At 35.9% G+C, this 25,782-nt stretch overlaps 1 protein-coding gene across 3 annotated transcripts in view; it reads left to right on the top strand.

Moving 5' to 3' along the window:
• FHIP1A (FHF complex subunit HOOK interacting protein 1A) overlaps positions 1–25,782 on the top strand; it is a 352,578-nt gene that overhangs the window by 180,586 nt on the left and 146,210 nt on the right. For all 3 annotated transcript variants that reach the window (XM_074229136.1, XM_074229135.1, XM_074229137.1), the window contains exon 3: positions 11,214–11,444. In XM_074229136.1, the coding sequence (XP_074085237.1) occupies positions 11,340–11,444 (105 nt within the window). In that variant the 5' untranslated portion in view covers positions 11,214–11,339. The remainder of the gene's footprint in view (positions 1–11,213; positions 11,445–25,782) is intronic.

The raw sequence follows: 25,782 nt of genomic DNA, 5'->3' as shown, positions 1-25,782 counted from the left end.
ACAAAGTAGATTTGTTTACTTGAAGAAGGAATGACTTGGATAGGAGCATGGAAGAATGATACATAGTGCTTTATGTATCCTTATCTCATTTGATACTAACAATAATATGGTTCTATATATTATTCCCATTTTTATTTTTTTGAATATTTTATAAATGAAACAACTAAGTGACTTGGTCATGGTTACATATCACTAAGAGTCTGAATAGAGATTTGAACCTAGACCTTCCTTACCCCAAACCTATCTACTACCTCATGTTATCTCCCATCTCTTTGGGACTGTTATATGAAGAGGAATTGCATTAGGCAAAATCGTCTTAGGATCATAGATCTGAAGCTAGAAGGAATCCAAGAATACATCTTTTTCTAAGACTCTCATCATATGGATGAGGGCCCTTGAGCTCTGGGAAGTTAGGGAAGTTGTTTAAAGTTTCCTAGCTATAAGAGAAATCTTCTGAGGTAATAATTTGAATACAAGTCCTATGAACCCAAAGCCAGTTCTCTTTCTTCTAGACCCCTCTAGTTTTAGTCCAGGTCAAAGATTCTTGAATGTTTTTGTCTCAGGACTCCTTTGAACTCTAAAGATTGTTGAGGATCCTAAAGAGCTTTTGTTTTTGTGGGTTTTTACTTAATGATATTTACTTCCTTAGAAATTAAGACTGAAAATAAATTAAAAAAAAGAAATTAAGGCTTAAAAAATTTAAAGACATTGATTCATTTCTAAATTACAGTAGCAAATACTATGTTTTCTTGAAAAATGACTCTATTTTCTAAAGCAGAAGTGTTTTGTGAGGTGTACCATTGTTTTACAAATTTTTGTCTGGCTTTATAGCAGTCATAGATTCTCCTTTATGCTTCTGCATTTAGTCTGTTGTGATGTTATTTTGATTGAAATATTTTAAGAAAAAAATGACTTCATAGAGATAGTAACTGTCAAAAAGAGGAATATTTAAATAAGCAACTAATTTCTTAATTTTACTATAGAAATAGTTTTTGCCTTGCATATTCCCTAAAAGGTCTTCAGAAACTTCATGGGTCCTCAGACTATAACTTGGAGGATGCTATTCTACTCTAAATCTCTCATTTTACAGAGTAGGAAACTGAGTCCTGGAGATTAGTAGTTCACTTGAGATGGCACAGGTAATAAGTAATAGAGGTCAGGTATGAATCTGGACCTCTCACTCTAAATCCTATTTTCTCATAATGTCTATGACTGAACAGAAATAAGTCAAATATTTGGGGGTAGTTTGAGGGAGGCCTGGGAAATCATTAAGGGAAGAATTAATTGTTAACTATTTTTTCTTACTGCTATAAATGACTTTGTGATATGTTGGTTAAGGAGAAAAATAAAATCAAGGGATTATTGAGCATTGAGAATTTCAGTGTAATAAGATTTTATTGGTCTTAAGCCTGAGGTTAGCTGAAGTAGTCTGACCTCAAATGTATTTTTTTCCCCTTGCACTATTAGTTATAATTGAGGGCATGAGACTTCCTCCTCTTCAGCTGTTCCTAATATTTGAAAAAGCTTCATCTTTAGATAGAATTGTACATGATAAGCAGATTTGTAGTAATAGAGTTTTGATATGTTTAGTTTGGAGCTAAGTAGGGGCCATCCAGAGTTCTACCCAGTACTGAGTGAGCTGTCCCTTAGCTAGTGCTGGCAGCAACTAGTGAGTCCACTCAGCAAAGGTCCAGTTATATGTCTTTAATTAGATTAGACTTGCCCGATTCTAATTCTTTGAGCTATGTGTAAGAAATGTGTCATAATAAAAAGAACACTATCTAAATGCCATTACAATAATGACATTATGAAGAGAATTCTGTTAGAACAAAATTATTTCCATATTTCATAAAGTAAACACTTTTTGATTTGTTTACAATGAATTATCTTGTATTGCAGACATATTTTTGGTCAGTCAGCAAGTATTTTAAGGGCTTGTTAGATGCCAGCCAATATTTTAGTCATTAGGAATACAAAGAAAGGCAGTCCAGTCCTTCAAGGAACTCATATTCTAATGGGAGAGACATCTTGTAAATAATTAGAGCTATATACATTTTATATACATATATATGTGTGTGTGTGTGTGTGTATATATATATATATATATGAAAAGTAAGCCGAGCAGTCAGAAAAGGATTGATCTGAGCCACTTGTGGGGACCTAGAATGATGTTCTATAGAAGGTAAATTTAGATTTATTCTTGAAGGGGGCACAGTGGATAGAGCACCCACCCTGGAGTCAGAAGGACCTGAGTTCAATTTTGGCCTCAGACACTTAATACTTACTTAGCTGTGTGACCATAGGCAAGTCACTTAACCCCATAGCCTTGCAAAAACAAACCAAAAAAAAGCAAGGAAAAAAACTTTATTCTTGAAGGAAACCATGGAATCCAAGATAAAATGAGCAAGAGCTTTTCAGGGATGAGAAAGAAAGATGATTATTTTTTTAAAAAAAATATCTATCTATCTATCTATCTATCTATCTATCTATCATCTATGTATGTCATCTGTTTTCCAGTTATAAACAATAGTATTTTCTACCTATCATTTTGTGTAAGGTTTTGAATTTTACAATTTTCCCCCATTCTCCCTTCCCTCCCCCCCTCTCCCCACAGAAGACAATCTGATAATCTTTATGTTGTTTCATTTACATTTGATCAAAAATGAATGTGTTAAGAGAAAAAACATATCCTTGAGGAAGAAATAAAATATTAGAGATAACAAAATTTTGTAGCCATTCCCCAATTGATGGACACCCCCCCCCATTTCCAATTCTTTGCCACCACAGAGCTGCTATGAATATTTTTTTACAAGTGATGTTTTTACCCTTTCTTGTGATCTCTTCAGGGTATAGACCCAGTAGTGGTATTGCTGGATCAAAGGGTATGCACATTTTTATTTCCCTTTGGGCATGTTGGAGGTCATTCTTGAGGAACCACAAAGACAATTTGAGGACAGATTGTGGAGTACACATAGCCAAAAGGAAGGATTTTTACTGAAATTCATTGAGTGGGAAGATAGGGAATGAGTGAGTGAGTGTCTTTGTGTGTGTGTGTGTGTGTGTGTGTCTATGTCTATGTCCATGTCTATGTCTGTCTGTCTTATATTTTATCTAAATTTCCTTAGCACCTGAGTGGAGAATAGATCAAATTGGGAGACCATCGAGAAGGCTATTACAGTAGTCTAGCCAAGAGGTCATAAGAGCTTGAATTGGTGCTTGTAAATGTGTGATTGGAGAGATATTAGGAAGGTAGAACAACAAGATTTATAATTGATTGGATATTTGAGGTGAGAGAGAGAAATTGAAGATGACATCGAGCTTGTATTGAGCTGGGTGAGAAGGGATGAGAGTGATTTCCATGAGAATAACAGGGAAGTTAAGAAAGAGGGACCTTTTTGGGGAAGAATAATGGATTCCGTTTGGGCCATGTTGAGTGTCTTTGGGTTTCTCTTTTTGAGAAAGTCTCCAAGGACAAAGGAGTTATTAGGATACTTTGTTTATAACATGGCATGATGGAAAAAATTTTTACACATTAGTATTTTAAAACAATTTATATTTTAGTTCTATGGGTCTATTGTTTTCTGTGTTGCTTTCCATCTCCTACATCCATGACTTAACACAGTCTTCATTCTTGGAAGACATTCCATCCTTCCTGCAGCTTTTGATAATTCATAGTTTCCTTGAAGACTCAGCTCAGGTATTATGTCCTATAATACACTTTCCTGGTCTTCAACATTAAGACTCTCCATTTCCTGAAATTACTTTGTATTGATTTGCCCATAAAAAGGTTTTTATCTTCCAAGAAGAATATAAGCTTCTGAGGACAGGAAATAAAATTTCCATTGCTCTAGAAATTTTCTCCTTATTTGTTTTATTTATAGTGATAACAAGGGATAAAAGAGGAGATAATTCCATGATCTCTTTAGACAGATTCCCTTTAGATGGGTCTCCTATTTTTCTTGTTTTAGGCTATTGTTTTGAACATATAAAGCCATTATATAGAATCTGGGTCCAACTTAATATTTTTTTGTCTGTCTTTGAACATTCTAACAGCCTAGTGTTCAGAAAAGAAGCACTTATTTTTCAGTGCTTTATGGTTTCTTTTTTTAGAGAAAGAAATCCTCTTCAAGTTTCTATGAATGGAACTCTTAGGTATAAAAATAAAGCTGACTTTCATGGGAGTTCTGCTTATCTATAGTCATAGGAAGCTTATTGGGAGGAGTTTTTAATAGAGTTTTGTCCTAAGACACTTTGTTCAACTGTCAGGACAGTTAGACTAAAGAGAACAGAGGTTAGAATGGGTAGAAATATCTGGGAATATGCCATGTTCATCTTATATGAAATTATATTTGGCTTCTGTGTAGGTGTTTGTATATTTACTTATATACCTTTTTGTTTTTTAAATGACCTAATTTTAAAATATGACAGTTAATCATGTTAGAATTCTAACTTGGGTCCAGGATAAAAAATAAGAGTAGGAAATCAAAGCAATTATATTTTATGCCCAGTTATACTTGAATAAATGAATGAATGACAATATAGGTAGTTATTAAGAACTTATTATGTGTGAGATATGGTACATGGGAACACAAACACAATATCATTGCCAATCCCTGCCCTCAGGATACTTATTTCTAATGAGTAAAGCAGGATACAAAGGAGAATAATAATGTCCAAGGAGGAATACTTTGATCTGCAAAATTCTAGCCATGCCAGGTGGGCCCATAGAGAAGTAAATTATTACGTCCCAACAATGAATAATGATAGAGTTGATTTGATTGTGGTTCTTGGTTCTCCATAATTGTGGGCTTGGAGAGATTAGGAAAGAAGACTTTGTGTTTCTGCTGAGTCACACAACACTAATGTCTAAAATACCAGCTTCCCTTTGTGTCTAATAGAAAAAACAAAATCCTCAGTCTGACATTTAAAACTCTCTACAAATGGGCCTTAAAGGCAGTGTGGTGAAGCAGAGAGAGAGAGTATTTCAGAGTCAGGAAGATCTAGGTTCAATTCCTGTCTCTAATGCATGGTAGGACCTCTGTGACCTTTATTTCCTTCAGAAAACTCAGGAAAACTGTAACTGAAGAGCTGATGCTGTTCTACATGAGTAGTAGAAGGATTTTCTTCCTTGAGAGTTCCTATGCCCAAGAAGTTGGAGTCTGATCCAATAAATCTGCTCCCATCTGTCTTTCTGGTTTTACTGAAACATGATGTGGTAGAGATGCATGTATGTATGCATGCATGTGTAATATGTATGTATGTAGGCATGGCTGCATGTACATAAGCATGTATGTTAGAGAGGCAGTACCATAGTGCCTGGTAGAAAACCAGGTTCAAAGTCAGAAAGATATGAAATTAAATTCCACTTCAGATACATGCTAGCCTTGTGACTCAATAGACATATACCAATAGTGTTTCCTCACTATAGATAGTCCCTGAAATTTCAGGTCTGATCCCTAACTATTCTATATTGTGCATGCAAGGATGAGGTGAAAAATTTACTCAACTCACCCTTACTTGAAATAAGTGGAAAGACGCTCATTCAATCAGTTTCAGTATGAATCTTAGTCTAAGCATGAAGAGTCTATGAAAATTATCTGGAAGTAAAAAAACTGAGCAGCTGTATGGCACAGTGGATAGAGCACTAGGTCTAGATTGAGAAAGATCCAAGTTCAAATTCAGCTTCAGACACTTGAGCTATGATGGTATTAGAGAATTACTTCTGACCTCCTTTAAGTACTCCTAAAAAAGATGGTGTTGCCAGACTTTGAAATAATTCATCATCTAGGGCAATTAGGTGGCACAGTGGATAGAGCACCGACCTTGGAGTCAGGAGCACCTGAGTTCAAATCTGACCTCAGACACTTAATAATTACCTAGCTGTGTGGCCTCGGGCAAGCCACTTAACCCCATTGCCTTGCAAAAAAAAATTCATCATCTACAAGAGTAGGAATTGGGATAAAAATGACCTAGAGCTTGCCTAGGCTACAACTGATGTGGCTTAGGATCTGAGTGACTTTGGGTAAATCTTTTTCCCCCTGAGTCCAAGATTCCCTATCTAGGGAATGAGGGGGTTGGATTGGATGTCCTCTTAGTTCCCTTCTAGCAGCAGTCTGTGATCCAGTTTGCCAGTTGCAATCTTCTCTTATTACACTTTTTTTTTTTTGCTTGGCTTTGATTTTTCTGGACTTTCCTCGAGAATTACAGCTGTGATCTTCCAGGGAGTTAAATGAAAGTCCCAGAATAGCTGCAAAAAAGGAAAGGAGAAAAAAAGAGGCAAAGGCTGGTAACAGCAGAATATAGAAAATATATTGAAAAATTTGATGTTCAAGGAAATATGTTCCCATAAATCTCTCATAAATATGGAGAATTGGTCTTTTTCTTTCAGTTTTATATTACCCTAGAGACATGCTAGTGCTTTAATGCTTTGATAAGATGGGAATAAAACAGAAAGTGGAAAATATCCAGTTCTTTGATCTCTATCTTTATTCCTTTGTCTTTTATGCTGTCATTTTAATTTGTAGAATCTCTGGGTAACCCTCACTCTCCTAAGTTTCAGTTTAGTTGTTTCCTCATCTTTATTTCTACTTTTTTTCCTTAAGATCGAATGTGTGACACCTTTTCTGCCTGCCTATCAATGTTTGAGGTCTTTAGGAATTTTCTTAACGAGTCTGATAGAAAATACAAAACCTAGTTACTTATTAATAGATATTGGACATTATTTGAATAGGAGGGTTCTTTTGGTTGGTTTTTTTATTATGAGCTTTAGAAGGAATCTTTGAGGGAGAATCTTAAAATTTTGGTGCTGGAAATGAATGTGTTTTCTAGTTTACTGGTAGCCTCTAAGCCAAATGAAAATATTCCAGATGGTGGACATGGTTGCCTCTTTAATTATCATTAAAATAAAAAAAATGGTAGACTTGGGCATATGATGTTTAGAGCACTTATTCCAAATAGATTGGAATAAATAATTTTTAGACTTACTGTATTTTTAAAATTACCTATTGTCAAATATTGTGATGCCACAGTCAGGATAAGAGAAGATTTATCAGTTTATACAGTAAAGGATCAGAAGGTTTGGAATATGATATATTCTACAGGGCTAGGATTACTTCCAGGATATAATTGTATCTAGCAAGCCTATCTGGCAAAACTGAATATAATCCTTCAAGGGGGAAAATGGACATTTAAAATGAAATATAATTAGGGAATTTCAAGCATTCCTGATGAGAAGACCAGAGCTGAATAGAAATGTGACTTTCAAAAACAAGACTCAAGAGAAACACAAAAAAATAAACAGGAATGATAAATTATAAGACATTCAATAAGATTAAATTGTTTACATTCCTATATGGGCAGATGATATTTGTAATTCCTAAGAACAATATCATTATGATAGTTAAAAGGAATGTACTTAGTCAGAGGTCATGGGTATGAGTTGACTATGATAGGATGAGAGCCAAACAAAATTGAGGAGTGAGAGAATGCACTGGGAGGAGGGTTGACTGAGGGAGGCAGTTGTCAGAAATAAAAGAATTTTCAAGAGGGGAGAGATAGAAGACAGAGGACTAATGGGGGATAAAGTAAGGTGGAGGGAAATGCACAACTATCATGTTAAAATGTAGTTCCTATCTGATTTTGTTATGTTGATGTAGTAATAAAAAAGAAATATGTAAACATACAGTTTTCTAAGTCAGTAGGAGCACTGCAGGGATCCTATTGTATAATTTAGTAGTTCCCCTTTCTGTTTGAGTTTGATGCCACTGCTGGAATCAATAAAACTTAACAAGCTTCTACAAATCATAAATGATACAATTTTTTTCCTTATAAAGGTATGTTTTCAGAAATTGTACAACTTCAAAATGTTCATCAGAAACTTAAGTACTAGAAGTTAAATATCAGTATTTTTGGTTAATCCTTTCAATAAATCCTGAGTTTCTATTGTAGAAACTCATCTCTATAATACCAATTTTCCCTTGATTATGCTTTGTGACTGTCAATCCTTTCCAGATACTACTTTTCAATGAGTCCTCTCCAAATATCTTATATTTTTTTAAAAATGTAACTTAGACTATTCTAAAAACTTTATAAAGGTCTAATCAAGCTCATGCAACATCTATCCTGGCTTTCCTACTTTTAGATAAACCTTCACTTTTTGGAAAGAGGCAAATTCTTACTTGATAGAAGGAAGAACCTCTTAACAATTAGAGATCTGCAAAAATGAAATAAGCTACCTCGAGAAATAGGAGATTCATCTTCTGTCAGGTATCATGGAGAGAGTCAATGGATTTAGAATCACTGCCAACTAGCTAGATGACACAGTGGGTAGAGCCCTGGGTCTGGAGTTAGGAAGTCCTGAAGTCAAAACCAGCCATAGCTTACTATCTGTGTGACCTAGGTAAGTCATTTAACCTTTACTTCAGTTTCCTCAGTGGGAATAATGATGGCTCACTCTTCCTAGTGTTGTCGTGAGGATGAAATGAATTATTTGTTAGCCCAGTACCTGTTTTCATTAGATTGTAAACTTCTCAAGGACAGGGATTATCTTTTGACTCTTTACTTACCCAGCACTTACTATAGTACTTGTCATATAGTAGACATTTAATATATATTTACATATTTCATTGATCGAAACCTATTGGCATTTAATAAATGCTTGTTTCTTTCCTTTCCATTCTTCCATTAGAATCCTGGTTCTACCAATTATTTAACTGTGTGCTTGAACTAATCATTGAGCCTTTTTTGTATTGGACTAGAGGATGTTTAAGTTCCTTTCCAGATACAAATCTATGAATCTGGGATTTTGTGATAAGAATTAAAATCATTGGTGACCTTAGTGGTGTCAGAGAGAGAGACATATCCTGGCTGTAAATATACTGTGGCAACAGTTCATTGGAGGTTACTTAATATGTTAATTATTACTTCAGAAAGTTCTACTTTTCTTTATTTCTTTCACTTTAATTATGTCTCTAGTACTTTAAAATGTCTACTTTCCCCTTCTCAAAATGGAAAAATATCTTTTTTATCTTTGAAGTTTCTTCATAATTCTCTCCTTTTCAACCTCACAGAGAGCAGTTTGGTGCTTTTAATACTCATGATGATTTATTTTTTAAATATTTCATTGTTATTGGCATCTTTTGGTTTTAAAAGCACCTATATTTCTTTTTTATAATCACGTTTTTTTCTATTGGACAAAATATATTTTTTCTTCTTTCCTTTCTTACCCCTTTTGGGAAAAAAAGAAAAGAAATCTTGTAATAGATATGCATAGTCAAGCAAAACAAATTCTTGTATTGGCCGTTTCCCCCCAAAATATACCTCATTCAACACTGTGAGCCTGTCAGCTCTCCATCAAGAGTATTACCTTCATTTCTGAATATTCCTTCCACCTCCCCTTCTCAGTAAGGTAACAAAGAATAAAAAAGAAAAGGGGGGGGAGCAATTCAGCAAAAATAATAAACTCATGGGTCTAATGTATCACTTAGTCCACTACTTGTGGGTGTAAAGAATGTAAACTGCCCCCCCAATGTTGAATACTGAAGATAGCTCAGTTTTTTTCTTATATATTTTACTACTTCTTTGATAACCTGTTCTATAATGACACTCCATTTTCTGCCATAAAATTATTCTTTTTGTTTAGGCTAAATTGGCAGTTAAGGTCCATTTTCTCTGTTTTTCTGTCTTTGGAGATAAATTACCAAGCAATCTCTTCCTTCCAGCAACCCTTTCTATGCTGACAGTTTCAAATTATTTATTTTATTTTTTACTAGCTTGAATTCTTTAAGGCTGTCTCATGGGCGCTATTTTTCAAATCTCTATAATAATTTTTCTATAACTACTTTTTGATGAGTCCTCTTTATAGTTCTTTAAAAATGTAACTTATATTCTGAAAACTTTGAAAAGGTCTAATCGAGCTCATGCAACATCTATCCTGGTTCTCCTGTTCTTGGATATACCTTCACTTTTTGGAAAGAGGCAAATTCTTGCTTGTTTCAAGGAAGAGCCTCTTATCAATTAGAGATCTTCAAAAACGAAATGTTACCTCTAGAGATAGTAGGTTCATCTTCAATCAGAGTCTATGTGGGCACCTATTTTTTGGATACTAATGTTTGTCCTTCATTCCTGAAGAAGACCATGACCTCAGGGAGGTGATACTATGACAAGCACATGAACTGGATTTGAGTGAGGGAGCTGTGCTAAGTCACCAGACTCACTTTTTCCTTCAGAGTCATCTGGATCCAGGGGCCAGATATGAACCAAGATGAATGGAGATGGATAGTTGTAGCTTGAATATCTTCATATCAAATAGGCTTTTTGTGTTACTGACTCCATTAAGACAAGTCATAGTAATCCACATTCCAATTGTGGTGTCTTATTCTTTCTCTGTTCTTCTCCATGTGTTCCAGGTAGCATATTCTTGTATGCCATCTGTTAAGTCAATTTAAAAAGAAATTCTTTAGTTTGGCCACTTTTTTGTTTTTCTTTGGTAAACAAAAGTTGACATACACCACCATCCTCCTTTATTCAGGGATCATTTCTCTGATTTGTAAGTTCACTTAGAATTTGAGGTGACATAGCAAAGTAATATTGCAAAGTAAATGCAAAGTAAATTTAGAGGTGGAACACTAAGGATCAGGAGAAGATTGACCATGAATAGAGTTCTCCCATCAGTTTATCTTAGAAATGAGACTTTAACCCAGGTCTTCCTCAATCCAGGGCTGACCTTCTAGTTATCGAACACAATGATTTTCATTTGTTTGGGCACAGATAAAGGGAAATCCTAGGCTGTTGTACATTCATATTTAGGGACACAATTTCATTCCATTTTATTTAGTTACAAGGGGCATGTGTGAGCTAAGAGGAAACTTTAAGAATTCACTCAAAACAATGCTCTCTATTTTTTCTTTTTCTTTTGGCTTTTGCAAGGAAGGCAATGGGGTTAAGTAACTTGCCTAAGGTCACATAGCTAGATAATTATTAAGTGTCTGAGGTCAGATTTGAACCTGGGTCCCCTTGACTCTTGGACCCGTGCTCTATCCACTGCACCACCTAGCTACCCTGATGCTCTCTATTTCTTATGACAGATTTGTTTATTCTTTGCAATTTGAACCACCATGCGTAAGAAACTGAAACTTCCAGTTTAGTGTGGTGATGGGGTCAAACTTTGGTAGACAGAACATAATGAAATGCATTTTTTATTCTTGTCATTCCAGATTTCTGCAAGTGACTAATGTGAAGAGACGTCTCTTCCGATGTGACACTTGAATCTCTGCGGTGACACTCCGAATTTTCACCGAAAATTAAATATGACTTAGGACCATTGGACCTTGGGAAGGTTTATGATGTCATCAGTTGCCAGGGGCAGTAAAGACCAGCAGGCTGTCAGCCTGCAGGGAGTTGACCCAGAAACATGCATGATAGTATTTAAAAATCACTGGGCACAGGTAATACTATATTTAAGGAAAAACTGTATATCCTTGCTGGCTGAGACAGCTCTAGGGTTCTACTTCACGGAACCCAGTTCTCTTATATTTGTAAATTGGGCTTATGGGGTTGGTCTAGAATTGATTTCCTCTTCTTTCTCTCTGTCTCAGAATAATCTCTGGTTCAATCAGAAAGAATAAAAGGAGTTGTGGTAGTCTACATTCACATGGTCCTGATAGTTGGAAAAAATTTAACAAACATCATGTTATTGGAGGTTTGCAGCCACTCTGTGAAATAATGCATGTATTATTAACTCTGGACAGCAAGGTGACCCAAATGAATAATGTGCCAAGCTTGGAGTCAGGAAGAGACAAATTTAAATCCATTCTCAGACACTTACTAGCTGTATGACCCTGGGCAAGTCATTTAATCCTTTTTGTTTCAGTTTCTCCATTTGTAAAATGAGCTAGCAAAGGATATGGCAAACCACTCCATTATCTTTCTCAAGATATGTCATAAAATCTGAACCACAATTAATTAGTGGAGGAGATGGATGGAACCCCTCAACTCGCCAGTGTCTTAGACAGCTCTCTAAGGCTGTAAATCTGGGTACCATCTTTTTTTTTAATATCAGCCCCATGGAATCTATATACTAATGAAATCACACTTCCAACTTTTTAAAAAATTGCAGATTAAAAAGTGAGACTCAGAGAAGGGAACACAGCTAATTAGTGTTGTTGGTGAGATCTGAGTCCAGGTCTTCCTGATTTCAAGCCTGGTATACATTGCTCAGATGACAGCAAGACCGCAAGGGTACTTAGGTGGTTTTAGTTCCATTCAGCACATATTTATTGAAAGTCTACTAAGTGTACTAGGGATGTACAGATCAAAAATGAGTCTCTTTTCTCAAGGGTCTAAAATACTTTACATATTATCTGATCTCCAGAACAACACTGTGATGGAGATATTCATTTTTATCCCCTTTTTATAGATGGAGAAATTGAAACTGAGAAAGCTGAAGTGACTTCTCCAGAGTCAAATAGCTTGTAAATGTCTTGGTGAGGATTTGAACCCAGCTCATTCTGACTTCAAGTCAGACACTCAATTCTTTAATCACCTTGATTCCTTACATATTAATTTGTGGTAGGGAACCATAACAAATATACAGAACTGTAATCCAACAAAATGTTTTAGGAAATTTTGTAGAGGAAAAGGAGGAAGCTGGAGACATTGGGGAGGTTTCCTAGAGGCAACTGAAAGGAGCCTTAAAAGAAGTTAAAAATTATGAAATAATTCTTGAATAAAAATATTATCTCTTGTGAAAAGCACAAATGCTGCCTTTTCTTTCTTTTTCCTTCTTCTTGCCTACCCCAGTCTCAAGGAGGCACCTAGGAAAACCTTCTTTGGGGAAATAGAGACATTATGAGAAGCTAGGTCATACAGTGAATAGAATGCCAGACCTGGGGTTAGGGATACCTAAGTTCAAGTTTATCCTCAGACAGTTATTAGTTTTGTGACCTTGAGCAAATCATTTAACCTCCTTAATCTACTGGAGAAGGAAATGATGAACCACTCCAGTATCTTTGCCAAGAAAATCTCATGAGCAGTATGGTCCAAGGGGTCATAAAAAGAAGGACATGACTGAAGGACAACAACCCCAACCTCATTCTAAGTCTTGAACATCTGGTCTCAGTGGGAGTGGGTAGATTAAAAATTTATATTTAAATTATCTAAGTGTATGTGTGTAATGTCAACATTATAATGACAGAGATGGATTTTTTTTGACTTCTCTGGGATGATCTATAAATCTTACCTGCTCTGTTTGTTTAAATAATTAAGGGTTGAGCATTCAGAAAATTTACCAGCCCACCCTTTCCACAGAGAGCACAGAGGGAATCAAATAAATAAAATTGGCTTTCTTTACTATTTGTCCACCATTACTCTCCCCAGGTGAGTTAGTAAGTGGCTATTTATGAGACAGGTTTTTAATGACTGCCTCGCCTCCTTCCGGTGTACTGGAACAGCATGTGGGGGAAAGAAAGCGCCGAGCCTGCAAATCATAGCAATTATAGGGGGACACAATTTAGATCAAAAATGAGCAGAATCCATCCTGTTTCTGAGCATTTTCTACATTCTAGCTTCTTGCCAGTATCTGTAGAGAGACTGCCAGTATTTCTTGTATGTCCACAGTTCTGCCTGGCTCTTTACTGTCAGATTCTAACTGCTTTGCTCAGGTAATTGAGGAAAGATCTATTTCAGCAAAGGAAAGTGGAGAACTCAGGTAGTTTTTAAGCAAATTTTCAAAAGAAAATCCCCCAAAGAACTCAATCTTTAGGTATAATTACCTGACTATTCTAAAATGGAAATATCATATTTTTCCCTCCTGTTTACTTCTCTTTACTCAGGCAGGCTGGCTTTGATGTTCATTTCTTACTCTTTACTTCATGTATGTGTGTCTGACTCTTAGTTAATCCTGTTTCCTTTTAAGCAACATGCTGAAATGGTTTTTGCTTCCAGGATGGAAGGTAGATGGTCTAGTAGTTTCTTTTCATTCTACTTCTCTTTTATAAAATATTGAGGCAACTCAATTAAATATTGTGTAGATAATCAACCCTTTGGCTAGTCCAGGGCAAATGATGAGTTATAGACCTATTTTCTCTAAAGATGAGGAACTTATTGGATTGCTCATATTCTCCCATTCTTCTGGTGTATTTAAATTTTCAACTTCATCCCAGGAAAAAAACAAACAAACCCTGATTATGAATGTAAATTTAAAAATTAATGTAATGTTTTTAATCTGCTATGGAAATGATTTTAGGATTATCTATCATTGTAGATTATCTATATCTTTGACCCTGGAAAAATAGTTGTCATCTATACCAGTTACAGCTCTCAGCAATTGACTTCAACTTTAAAATGAAAATATATAGAATTACAAAGACAATACATTATTTTCAAATATTGCAAATTTCAAATTTACATTCAAATTTACTAATCCCCTAAAATTTGTTCATGGACTCCCTTAGGGTCCCAGGCTAAGAACTACTGATTTAGAAGGAAATTGAGTATGCCTTCTGCAAATATTTACTGAGTAGAAACATTAAGGGAAGTAGAATAATATAGTCAAGGGAGCACTGTTTTTGGATTCAGAGGACCCAAGTTCAAATTCTAATTCCTAAATTGAGTAACCTTGTTGTTCCAGATAAGTCATCTCAAATCTCTGTGCCTCGATTTACGCATCTGTAAAATGAAAGGATTCAACTGGATGATCTCCAAGGTCCCTTCTCTTCCACATTTATTATAATCCCTCTTGCGTTGAGGTCCTGTAAGATTAATGATTTGTCTGTAATCCATGTACTGATGTTCCTGAAGAGCAATTGGCCAGGGATTTGGAAATGAACCAAAGACTCATACAAACTTGTTCCTTCCTTACTCCCTCCCTCCCTTTCTTTCTTCCTTCCTTCCTGCCTGCCTGCCTGCTATGTACAATGTTCTTCTGGATCTGCTCACTTCACTTTGCATCAGTTGTTATAAGACTCCCCAGGTTTTTCTGAAACTATCCTATCATTTTTATAGCAAGATAGTATTCTATCTCAATATATAACTCCACTTGTCCAGCTATTCTTTAATTGATGAGTAGCTGCTCAATTTCCAATTCTTTGTCGTCATAGAAAGAGTTGGTATAAATAATTTAGTTTGTGTAGGTCCTTTTTTCTTTGATCTCTTTTTGCAGATCTAGTAGTCATATTCTAAGTCAAAGGCTATATATTTCTAGCCTTTTTTGTCAAAGTTCAAAATTATTCTCAAGAATGAATGGTTGAACCATTTTACAACTCAATCTATTAGCATATATAGTATTTCACAACTCGATGCATTAGTATTCCTATTTTTCTACATCCCCTCCAACATATATCATTTTCCATTGTGTCACATTAGGCAATGATAGGTAGGAGATGGTACCTCAACATCATTTTAATTTGTATTGTCTCTATTGATTTAGAGCTTTGAAAAATATGACTTGATAACTTTCATTTCTTCTTCTGAAAACTGCTTGTTCACTTCCTTTGACCATTTATCTGTTGGAGCATGTGAACTTTCTTTCATGTTTTTGCCTACTTTAGCAAGTTTAAGCACTATTTATGAGATCACCCACATTATTTTGTGAGATATATATATATATATATTATATATATATATATGTATGTATGTATGTATGTATGTATGTATATACAGAAACAGGAAATTAATTCTAGCCCCAAATGGTGCTAAAGTTGTAGAAGATTCCAAAGTTGTAGAAGATTCCAAATCCATGATGACAAAGAAGGAAAAATGCTTCTCAGTTGCTATGGGGCCTCCTGGAAAATTTTTAAATTTCCTAACAGTTCTGAAAGGCAGTCTGCTGTTTTGACTAGAGGGTTGGCCATAGGATCAAGAATACTGCCTTTCTCTGACAAAGAGGACCACAGATTTAGAGCAGAAGACAGACTAGCTGTCTGACCATGGACAGGCCTTTTTAATCACTCAGCAACAAACAGACTATAAATTACAGAAGAGTTAGAAATCTATATCAATGAAGGGGGTTTCTGCAGTATAAATTCCCTATACCAGATAAATCAGAGGTTCAGATAAAAAGAGAAAACAAAACCCTCTTTAAGATTATGGGACTGCATTTTGCTTTTATTTCCCATTAGTCTAAAGCTTTCTGTTAATTTTAATTGCTTTTTTTTTTCTTGTGCTCTGGGTTTGTCTTTCATAGAGCAATTGAGAAATGTGGATTCACCAAGTGGACTGGGCTAGTTGTTTTTTTCTGTTGTTTATTTGAAATAAAGTGAACAGTTGTCTTTTATAAAGATTTCTATCTTTCTGCCATTAGAGATTTAGTTTTACTTCCTAGGTTTTACTCCTGCTCACATAAGCTGAGATTAGTAGATTTTTTAAGTTAGTTAAATTGCTTCCCCCTTGTCATGTATGAAAGAAAGCTTTGTTTTACTTTGTCATGGCTGAACTCTTTGTTAGCGTTCCAGTTTGTTTCCTCTGTATAAAGGAAGGTTGACCTGGAACCCAGGAATAGACCCTTTTGATGTCATAGAAAGAATTCTGAATGTGGGGTCAGAGGCCCTGGGTTCCATTCAGTCTTTCTGCTTTATACTCAGAGTAATCTTGGACAAGATTTCCCCTATCTTGAAAATTTCAGATTGGATTAGATTAGGGATTCTTAACCTAGATTTCATGAAATTTTTCCCCCTTCATATTTTTATAGTTTTTAATATTAATTGGTTTCCTTTGTATTCCTATGCACATATATGCTAATATATTATAGAATTATAAATACAACATATTATTTCTTGTATCATAATTATATTATAATATAATTATATACATAGACAACTTATTGTATAATGCATAAGGATAAGTTATGTGTTAAATATATTATATATGAAATGTTATATTTGTTGCTTTAAAATATAATATACAAATATATACTAAATACATAAAAGTATGCTTATATGCACATGTGATACCCACTTGCACACACATGTAAATATCATCTCCCTTTATATATTGTAAGGTTCTCGATGACAGGGCCTATTTCTTTTTTGTTTTTGTATTTCCTGTGTCTGGCATTGTGTCCACACTCAATAGAGGCATGTTGATGGGTGAATTGAAAAAACAGTGCTTTTAAATCAGAAATTTTTTAACCTGAGGTCCATGAATAAATTTTAGAGGGGTCTTTGAACTTAGATGGAGAAAAGAAAATGACATTTTAATTTTCAGTAATCTTTACCTGAATTTAGCATTTCCTTTGATTAGGAATCTAGGTAATAAAACTGTTATGCTGATTGTTCACCAGGCTGCCAAAAGGACCTATGTAAAAAAAACAAAAGACAAGAACTCTTGTTTTAAATGAATAAGACTTCTTTTTTCCTGCTTGTAAATACCCCAAGTTGGTGTTCAAAAAGAATTTTTTTTAAAAAGTTTTTGCTAGTAACAACTCCCACAGGGTTACTCAGTATTTTCCTTGTGAAGTAGATCTTAGTAGTTTTTTAAAATTGTGTTTCCCATTCTAAAAATAAAGAACTGAAACTCAAGGAGTTTGGTGACTTGCCCAGCGACATATAATTGATGAGTGTCAGAATTGGACCTCAAACTTTGGACTTAGGGCTTTAAGGCTACAACCTCTAGTTCAGTCTCAAAAATATTGATGGAATGCCTTCTAGGTACATGGCATAGATCTGGGCTTTGGAAGTACAGAAATAAAAGGAAGAACAGTCCTTGGTTCAAGGAGTTACTGTTATCCTGGTAGGTTATAACATGTAAGAAATCAGTATGTACCTAATTAGTGGAAAAGGACAGAGCCTTAATAAGTAGGGGAATTAGGGAAGATCCCCTTGGGGAAGAGGTTCTTAATCTTTTTTTTATGTGACAGACTTCTTTGGCAGACTAGTGAAACCTTTGAACTCCTCAGAACTATGTTCTTAAATAGTTGAAGGAAATGCAAACTTTCAGTTAGAAGTTAGTAAAAATAAAGATTTATATTTTTTTCATATTCAAGTTTACATGCCTCCTGAAATTTATCCATGGATCTTTTGGGGATCCATGGACCACAGGTTAGAAACCCTTGTTCTAAGAAGTGAAAGCTGAGATGAACCTTAAAAGAATTTTTGTTGTTATTTTTTGTTTTTACATCTCCTAGATTTCCCCTTGAGTCCCTTCTTCTCCCCTACTTAGATAGCTATCTTTTAGAAAAAAAATCATTATTTTAACAAAAAGAAAAAAAGGTAGAGAAAAATATAGCAAAACCTATGAATAACTTTAAAAAAACTAACATTCCATACAGTATTTCATATCTGCAGATACCTTATCTTAACAAAGGAGTGGGTTGAAGTGTCTTCTTATATCTCTTATTTAGGGCCAGACATATTCTTCATAATTTGCAACATTTTAAATTGTTTTTTAGTTATTTTTCTTCCCATACTATTGTTATAGTCATTGTAGTCATACTGTTGTTTTTTGGTGCTATTTCCTTTATTTTGCATCTATGTGTGTAAGTTTTTCCATACTTCTCATTTCACCCTACACAGTAATATTCCATTACATTTATTTATTTAGTCATTCCCCATTCAGTGGCATTAACTTTGCTTCCAGCTTTTACAAAAAGTTCTATTATAAAATATTTTAAAATATAAAATGTAATAAAATATGCACCAAAATATTTTGGTATATTTGGGGACTTTTGTTGGTTAATAACTTCTTTGGTGTATATGCTTCACTGTGGAACCTTTAAGGAAAAGGGTATATATTTTATTTGCATAATTCCAAATTGCTTTCTGGAATGGTTAGACTAATTTGTTGTGTGAAACCAGGAAGTGATAGATGACATATCAGATATAAGAAACAGAAATTAGACTTGTTTGGTGTGAAAGAGAGGCATGTAAATTTAGCTTGTTAAATTGAATCTAGATCATGAAGCCTCTTGAGGAATTAGGATTTTATCTTTATGATGGTATGGAATAGTAGGTTCTTGTACTTAGCACAGTGCTCAGTGATTAATAAATTCTGACTGATTGATTGATATGTTTAGATGTGGACTTTTGGGAGATTATTTTGGCAGCTCTGGGGAGGATAAATCACAAAGGAGACAGACAGACTAGAAGCCAAAATTCGAAGAAGAAAGTTGTTGTATTTGAGAGAAAGATGGACTAGGTGAGCCTTGTGAGTCCGGAAGCTAGGTGTTTTCTGCACTTAGAAAAATTTGAGGTCAACTATGACCGCAGATACTTATCCCCAAGAAAATTATTCGGTCTATTAGCCTTGGTTTCCTCAGCTGTAAAATGGGGATGATAACATCTACCTCCTCAGATTGTTGTGAGGATCAAGTGAGATACTATTCATACACATATAGATAGTGCTTAGTGGCACAGTGAATAGAGCACCAGTCCTGGAGTCAGGAGGACCTGAGTTCAAATTTGACCTCAGACACTTGTCACATACTAGCTGGTGACCTTGGGCAAGTGACTTAACCCTAATTGTCTTCCATCCAGAGCCATCTCCAATCATCCTGATCCATATCTGTCCACTAGAACCAGATGGCTCCGGAGAAGAAAGTGAAGCTAGTGGCTTAGTACAGCATTCCCTAATTTAAATCCAATTCATGTGTTTGTCATGGTATCACCTCCCTGATGATGTGGTCTTCTTTGAAAAGGAAATTCAAACATCAATGCAGCTGTGGCATGTTGTAGACATTATATAAATGCTTTTCCCCCTTCTCTGTCATGAATATAGAGAGCAAAGAGAAGAGAACCATTGGGAGAAGTCCTGTGGAGGTATATTTAAGAAGATTTAACAACTAATCAGAGGGAAAAGTCAAACTGCACCAAAGTTTCAAACCAGGGTCACTGGAAGATGATGGTACCCTCAATGAAAATGGCTAGGTTTGGAGGAGGACTGGATTTAGGAGGAAAATCATTGTTTTCATTTTTGACGTATTCAGTTTGAAATGTCTGTGGAATATGTAGTTGAAGAAAGGCAATGGTAGACTTTATGCAGTTGTTTGATTTGGAATTGGAACTCAGGAGAGAGACTAGAATTTTCTAATGAATCTGGATATCCTATAGAAAGAGAATCATGGAACCCATAGTTGCTGGTGGAAAGAAGTTGTTACATTGGAAAGAACATTGTTTTTGGAGTCTGAGGCCTTGAATTTGAATCTCAGAACTGTCTTTGTTTCTTGAGTGTTTTTGGGCAAAAGACTTAACCTTAATGGTCTTGTTTCCGAATCTTAGATTAAGGGGTTGAACAAGATGACCTCCCTGTAAGCTAAGTGGAACCTAGAGTACCTAGGACACTGGCCTGAAGTCAGAAAGACTCATTTCCATGAATTCAAATCTGACCTCAAGCACTTACTCATTGAGTGACCCTGGACAAGTCACTTAGCTCTGCCTCAGTTTCCTCATCTGTAAAGTGATCTGGAGAAGGAAATGGCAAAACACTCCAGTATCCTTGCCAAGAAAACCCTAAACAGAGTCACGAAGAGTTAGATATGACTGAACAACAACCACAACCATAGCATCAGCAAGTAAATGGTCTCTAAAGTCTATTCTAGCTCTTAGTCCTATGAGATGACTAAGAAAGATAGAGATTTGGGCTAAAGGGTGGGGAATGTCTGACCCGCAGGCCATTTGATCTGGCCCTGCCACAGCAACTGCAAGAAGGACTGGACAGTCAATAAATCTAGGAACTTTTTGGGGACAGATTAATTGTTTGGTCAAACATAGCCAGTGAATGATGTTATGAAATCCAAATGGCTCTTGGCAGAGAAAAGGCTTATCACCCCTTGACTAGAACATGGATGATGATCTGGAGAAGACCACAGATAATGATCCAGCCAAGACCTTGAATGATGATCTAGTCAAGTATGTGAATGATGATTTAAGCCAAGAAGACCAAGAACTTAGTCTAATTAGAGAACCAAGAAGGTGCAGGCACTAAAGACCATGGAGGAAAGCATGTTGGGATGTAAGGGAGAGTCAACTGTAACAAATGCTGAAGAAAAAATGAAAAGATTAAGGACTGAGAAAAGCCTTTGGATTAGCAATTCAGAGATAAAACTGATAACTTGGCAGGAAATTGGGTGGTACATTGGATAGAGTACTTGACTTCCAGTTGGAAAGAACTGAGTTTGAATCTGTTTTTAAGTTTAGTTTCCTCCTCTCCAAAATGGGAAGAGCATGAATAACATTAACATCTATTTCAGCAATACTTTGAAACCTTAAGATACTATATAAATATTATTATTATTATTATCAATAATAATAGCTAATATGAGCTTGCTATGTGCTAGGCACTATCCTAAGCTTTTGATGATTATAATTTTATTTGATCCATAAACCTATTTTTATCCCCATTTTACAGATGAAGAAATTGAGTCAAACAGAGCTCAAGTATCTTGCCCAGGGTCTCACAGAGCTAGCATGTGTCCTATGTCAGATTTGAACCTAAGGTTTCCTTACTCCATGTCTAATACTCTATTCATGATTGGAGACTGGGAAATTTTGAGAGCATCATCCACTATCAGAACCCGGGCATTCACGCCATCATGAAATTGATGTATAATACTGATGAACTTCTCCAGGCAATCAAATTTTGACATAATTTTCCATAAACCCTCACAACTGTTAGTATCAAAGGCCTTGGTCAGATCTACAAATAGTGTATACAGATATATGTTCCTGGCATTTTTCCTGGAGTTGTCAGGCAGCAAACACCATATCAGTTCCTCTACCCTTTCTGAAGCCACACTGGCCCTCAGGAATGTGACCAACTTCCAGGTGAAGGATTAGCCTATTTTTTTTTAGGATTTTGCAAGGCAAATGGGGTTAAGTGGCTTGCCCAAGGCCACACAGCTAGGTAATTAGGTAATTATCAAGTGTCTGAGACTGGATTTGAACCCAGGTACTCCTGACTCCAGGGCCGGTGCTTTATCCACTGTGCCACCTAGCTGCCCCAAGGATTAGTCTATTGAGAAGATTCTGGCAAGAATCCTACCAGCAATGACTAAAAGAGAAATGTCCCTGTGATTGTCACAGGTCAATTTATTCCCTTTCCCTTTATAGAGATGGTCAATGGAGACATCCTTGAATTCTTGGGGGATAACCTCTTCATTCCAGTTTTTGGATGAGCAATGGACCCCCCCCCCCCACCTTGTAGACCTCAGCAGGAATAGAATCAGCACCAGGTGCTTTGCCATTTGAAAGGAGCCTAATGGCAATCAAAACCTATTCTTCAATTGTAACTTCAGTTAGGCACGTATTGACTTCAACTTGAGCTAAGTGGTCAATGGCTTCTGCATTGATTGATAATGATTTCTTAAGGACACTATGGAAGTGTTCAGCCCATCTCTCTAGGATCATATCCCTATCATTAATCAATGTGGATCCATCAGCACTGAGTATTTGAGATGCACCATATGTCTTTGATCCATAAATAGCTTTCAAGGCATCATAAAAGCATTTCAGTTTGTTACTGTCTGCATAAAATTGAATTTTATGTGTCTTTACTCCCATAATTTTTAGCATGATGTTTTCAGCCATGCTTTCAAACACCTTCAACAAGGATGAACATGGCCTCAAGGTCAGCTACCACACTAATGGCAAATTCTTTAATTTGAAAAAGCTACAAGCCTAGACCAAAGCGGAAGGAGTGTTGGTGCAGGATCTTCTCTTTGCAGATTTGTACACTCAATGCAGCCTCTGAAGCTGAGATGCAACTGAATATGGATCAATTCTCTACTGCTTGTGCTAATTTTGGACTAACAGCACCAAGAAAACACAGGTGCTCCATCAGCCAGCACCTCACCATACACATGTGAATCCATTGATTATAGCAAATGGAGAAATTTTGAGAACTGTGGACCAGTTCACCTGTCTTGGCAGTGTCCTTTCCAGGGAGGTACATATTGATAATGAGGGTGACACTCACATTACCAGGGAGAAGAGGTATTAGACTGACTACCAAACTAAAGGTCTACAGAGTCATTGTGTTGACCTCATTGCTATCTGCCTGTGAAACCTGGACAATCTACCAGCACCATGTCAGAACACTGAATCACTTCCATTTAAATTGTCTTAGGAAGATTCTGAAGATCACCCGTCAGGAGAGGATACCAGACACTGAAGTCCTTTCTCAAGTTAAACAGCCTAGCATTCCAACAATACTACAGAGGTGCAACTATTTTGGACTGAATACATTGCTAGAATGCTTGCCAAAAAAACTATTCTATGGAGAACTCACACAGGGGTTCAGAAGAAGCAACACCAAGTCACCCTGAAGGTCTCACTGAAGAACTTCAGAATTGATTGTACAGCATGGGAGACACTGGCACAGGACTGCCCAGCATGGCAGTGAGGGGGCTGCCCTTTATGAGGAAGACAGAATTGAGGCAGCTCAAAGGAAACGTGATGTACTAAATTTAGAGTACCCATCCCAGGTGTTCATATGGACTATTTGTGTCGAACCTACAGTAGAGCATTCTGAGCCTATATTGGTCTGATCAGCCATAGTTGGACACACTGTAATTTGTCTCAAACACAGTGATGTCATTTTGGTCTTCTTCAACAAGGAAGGACAAGAACCATTCATGATAACAACTAGCTGCCTCTAAGTAAACTTGGAAAGAGTAGTTTCCATTGCAAGAGGTTAAAAAGTGAATGAGGAGAGAAGAAATAGAGGCAATAAACTAAGACTGTTTTTTTGAAGTAATTTTATTATAAAAGGCAGGAAGTATATAAAATGAATACATCACCCTGCCTCTCTTTGATCTTCTTGAACTGTCATGGGATCATAAATGTGGAAAGAGACCCCAAAGGCATTGATTGAGTCCAACCCTTTATTTTACAGATGAGAGTATGTAGGTCCAGGAGAGTTATCCATCTTGCCTCAGGTTGGATATGTAATAAATTTTAGAGGGAGGATTAGCTAGCTCCTCAGCACTCTGATTTCAGAACAAAGACTTTCTCCATTTTTTGGTTGTTCAGTTATTTTCAGTTGTGTTTAACTCTCTGAAACTTCCAAATGATGTTAAATTTGAACTCAAAAATTGAGTCTTCCTGACTTTAGGTCCATTGCTCTATCCACTCTAGCCACTAACTTCCCTTCTTCCAAGCTGCATAATTCTTTTTTTCCCTGATCCCTATGGAATGGTTTGATTTTTCATAGATTGCTATTCTGTTTTCCTTGATTCTTCCACTGACTTTCTTCTCCTTCCCTTTGAAGGGGAGATAGGTGAGGTGAGGTGATAATTGAGGGGCAGCACCATTACTTTAGGTCAAGACCTCCTAGAGTTTGTTCTTCTCACTCTTCATTCTCTCTTCTTCCTTTCCTGGGCTTTAATGCTTTCAAATATGCTTATTATAATAACCTAGAGGAATTGAAGCAGGGAGAAAAAATAAGAATTTTAGTGTGCTCTCTTGCCCTTTACCCCTAATTAGTTTTAATTAGTCTTTAGTAGCTCAAAGTAAAGGCTAGTATTGAACACTGGCACTCTTTTTGATCAAGGGGTTTTCCAAGCTTGATTTATTAAAAAGAAACCTTGAAAATTTTCTAGTCTGACCCCCCTTCATTTTATAAATGAAGACCTCATGTCTTCAGGTCTTCTGAAAGGAGATTATGTGACTTGTTCATGTAACACAGGGAACTTGAGAGGACTCAAACTCAGGCTCTTTAACTCACAGTTTGGGAACTATTTCTGTTATAGACAAACTTCATTTTATTATACTTTGAAAATATTGTGATTTTTACAAATGTGAAGGTTTGTGGCAACCTTGCTATGAGCAAGTATAATGGCACCATTTTTCTAACAGTATATGACTGTGTCTCTGTCATATTTTATTAGTTCTCACAGCATTTCAAATTTTTCATCATTATTTGTTATGGTGATTTGTGATTAGTGATCTTTGATTTAACTATGTAATTGCTTTGGGTCATCGAAAACCATGGCTATATATGACAGGGAAATTAATATATGTGTGTATTATAATGACTTCTTCAACTGGCCATTCTACCATCTCTCTCCCTCTCCTTAGGGCTCTATATTCCATGAGATGTCACAGTTTTGAAGAATATTATATAATTTTAGTTAAACAAACAATGGCAGAGTTTGAGAGTATTGACTCCAATTTTGAAATATCTTCTATAGATAAAACAGCATTGTATGTTACAGAGAAATCTTTCTTGAAAGGAAGAGTCAATTGATGAAATAAATTTCATTGTTGTCTTATTTTTAAAAATTACCATAGCCATCCCAACCTTCAGCAATCCCCACCCTGATCAGTCAGCAGCCATTAGCATCAAGGCAAGACCCGCCACCAGCAAAACGATTATAACCAGCCAAAGACTCAAATTCAAATGACTCAAAAGACTCAAATGACGATAACATCAAATGATGATTAGCATTTTAGCAATAAAATACTTTAATTAAAGTATATATATTATATATGTTGCACACTTAAAAAAATACAGTAAATTATAAGCATGACTTTTATATGCACTGAGAAACCAAAAAATTGTGACTAACCTTATTTTAGCATTTGTTTTGTTGCTATGATCTAGAACCAAACCTGCAATATCTCTGAGGTATGCCTGTATATTGTTTTGCATAGGAAGGATTGGTGTGGAATAAATAGATAGTTTAGATTATCTACCCCTAACTTCTTTGACAAAAACAATGAAATGACTCAAATTTCTTCACAAAACAAAAACATTTTTTTCCAACATCAGGGGAAAACATTGTCTGAAGGACACAAATTGTTATTCTTAGAATAGTGAAGGCTTGTCACTAGTGTGGACAACATTCTTTGCATA

Source organism: Macrotis lagotis, chromosome 3 (assembly GCF_037893015.1).
Source record: "Macrotis lagotis isolate mMagLag1 chromosome 3, bilby.v1.9.chrom.fasta, whole genome shotgun sequence".
Lineage (NCBI taxonomy): Eukaryota > Metazoa > Chordata > Mammalia > Peramelemorphia > Peramelidae > Macrotis > Macrotis lagotis.
The sequence above is the reverse complement of the archived record's forward strand: the minus strand, read 5'-3'. Positions and strand labels throughout refer to the sequence as shown.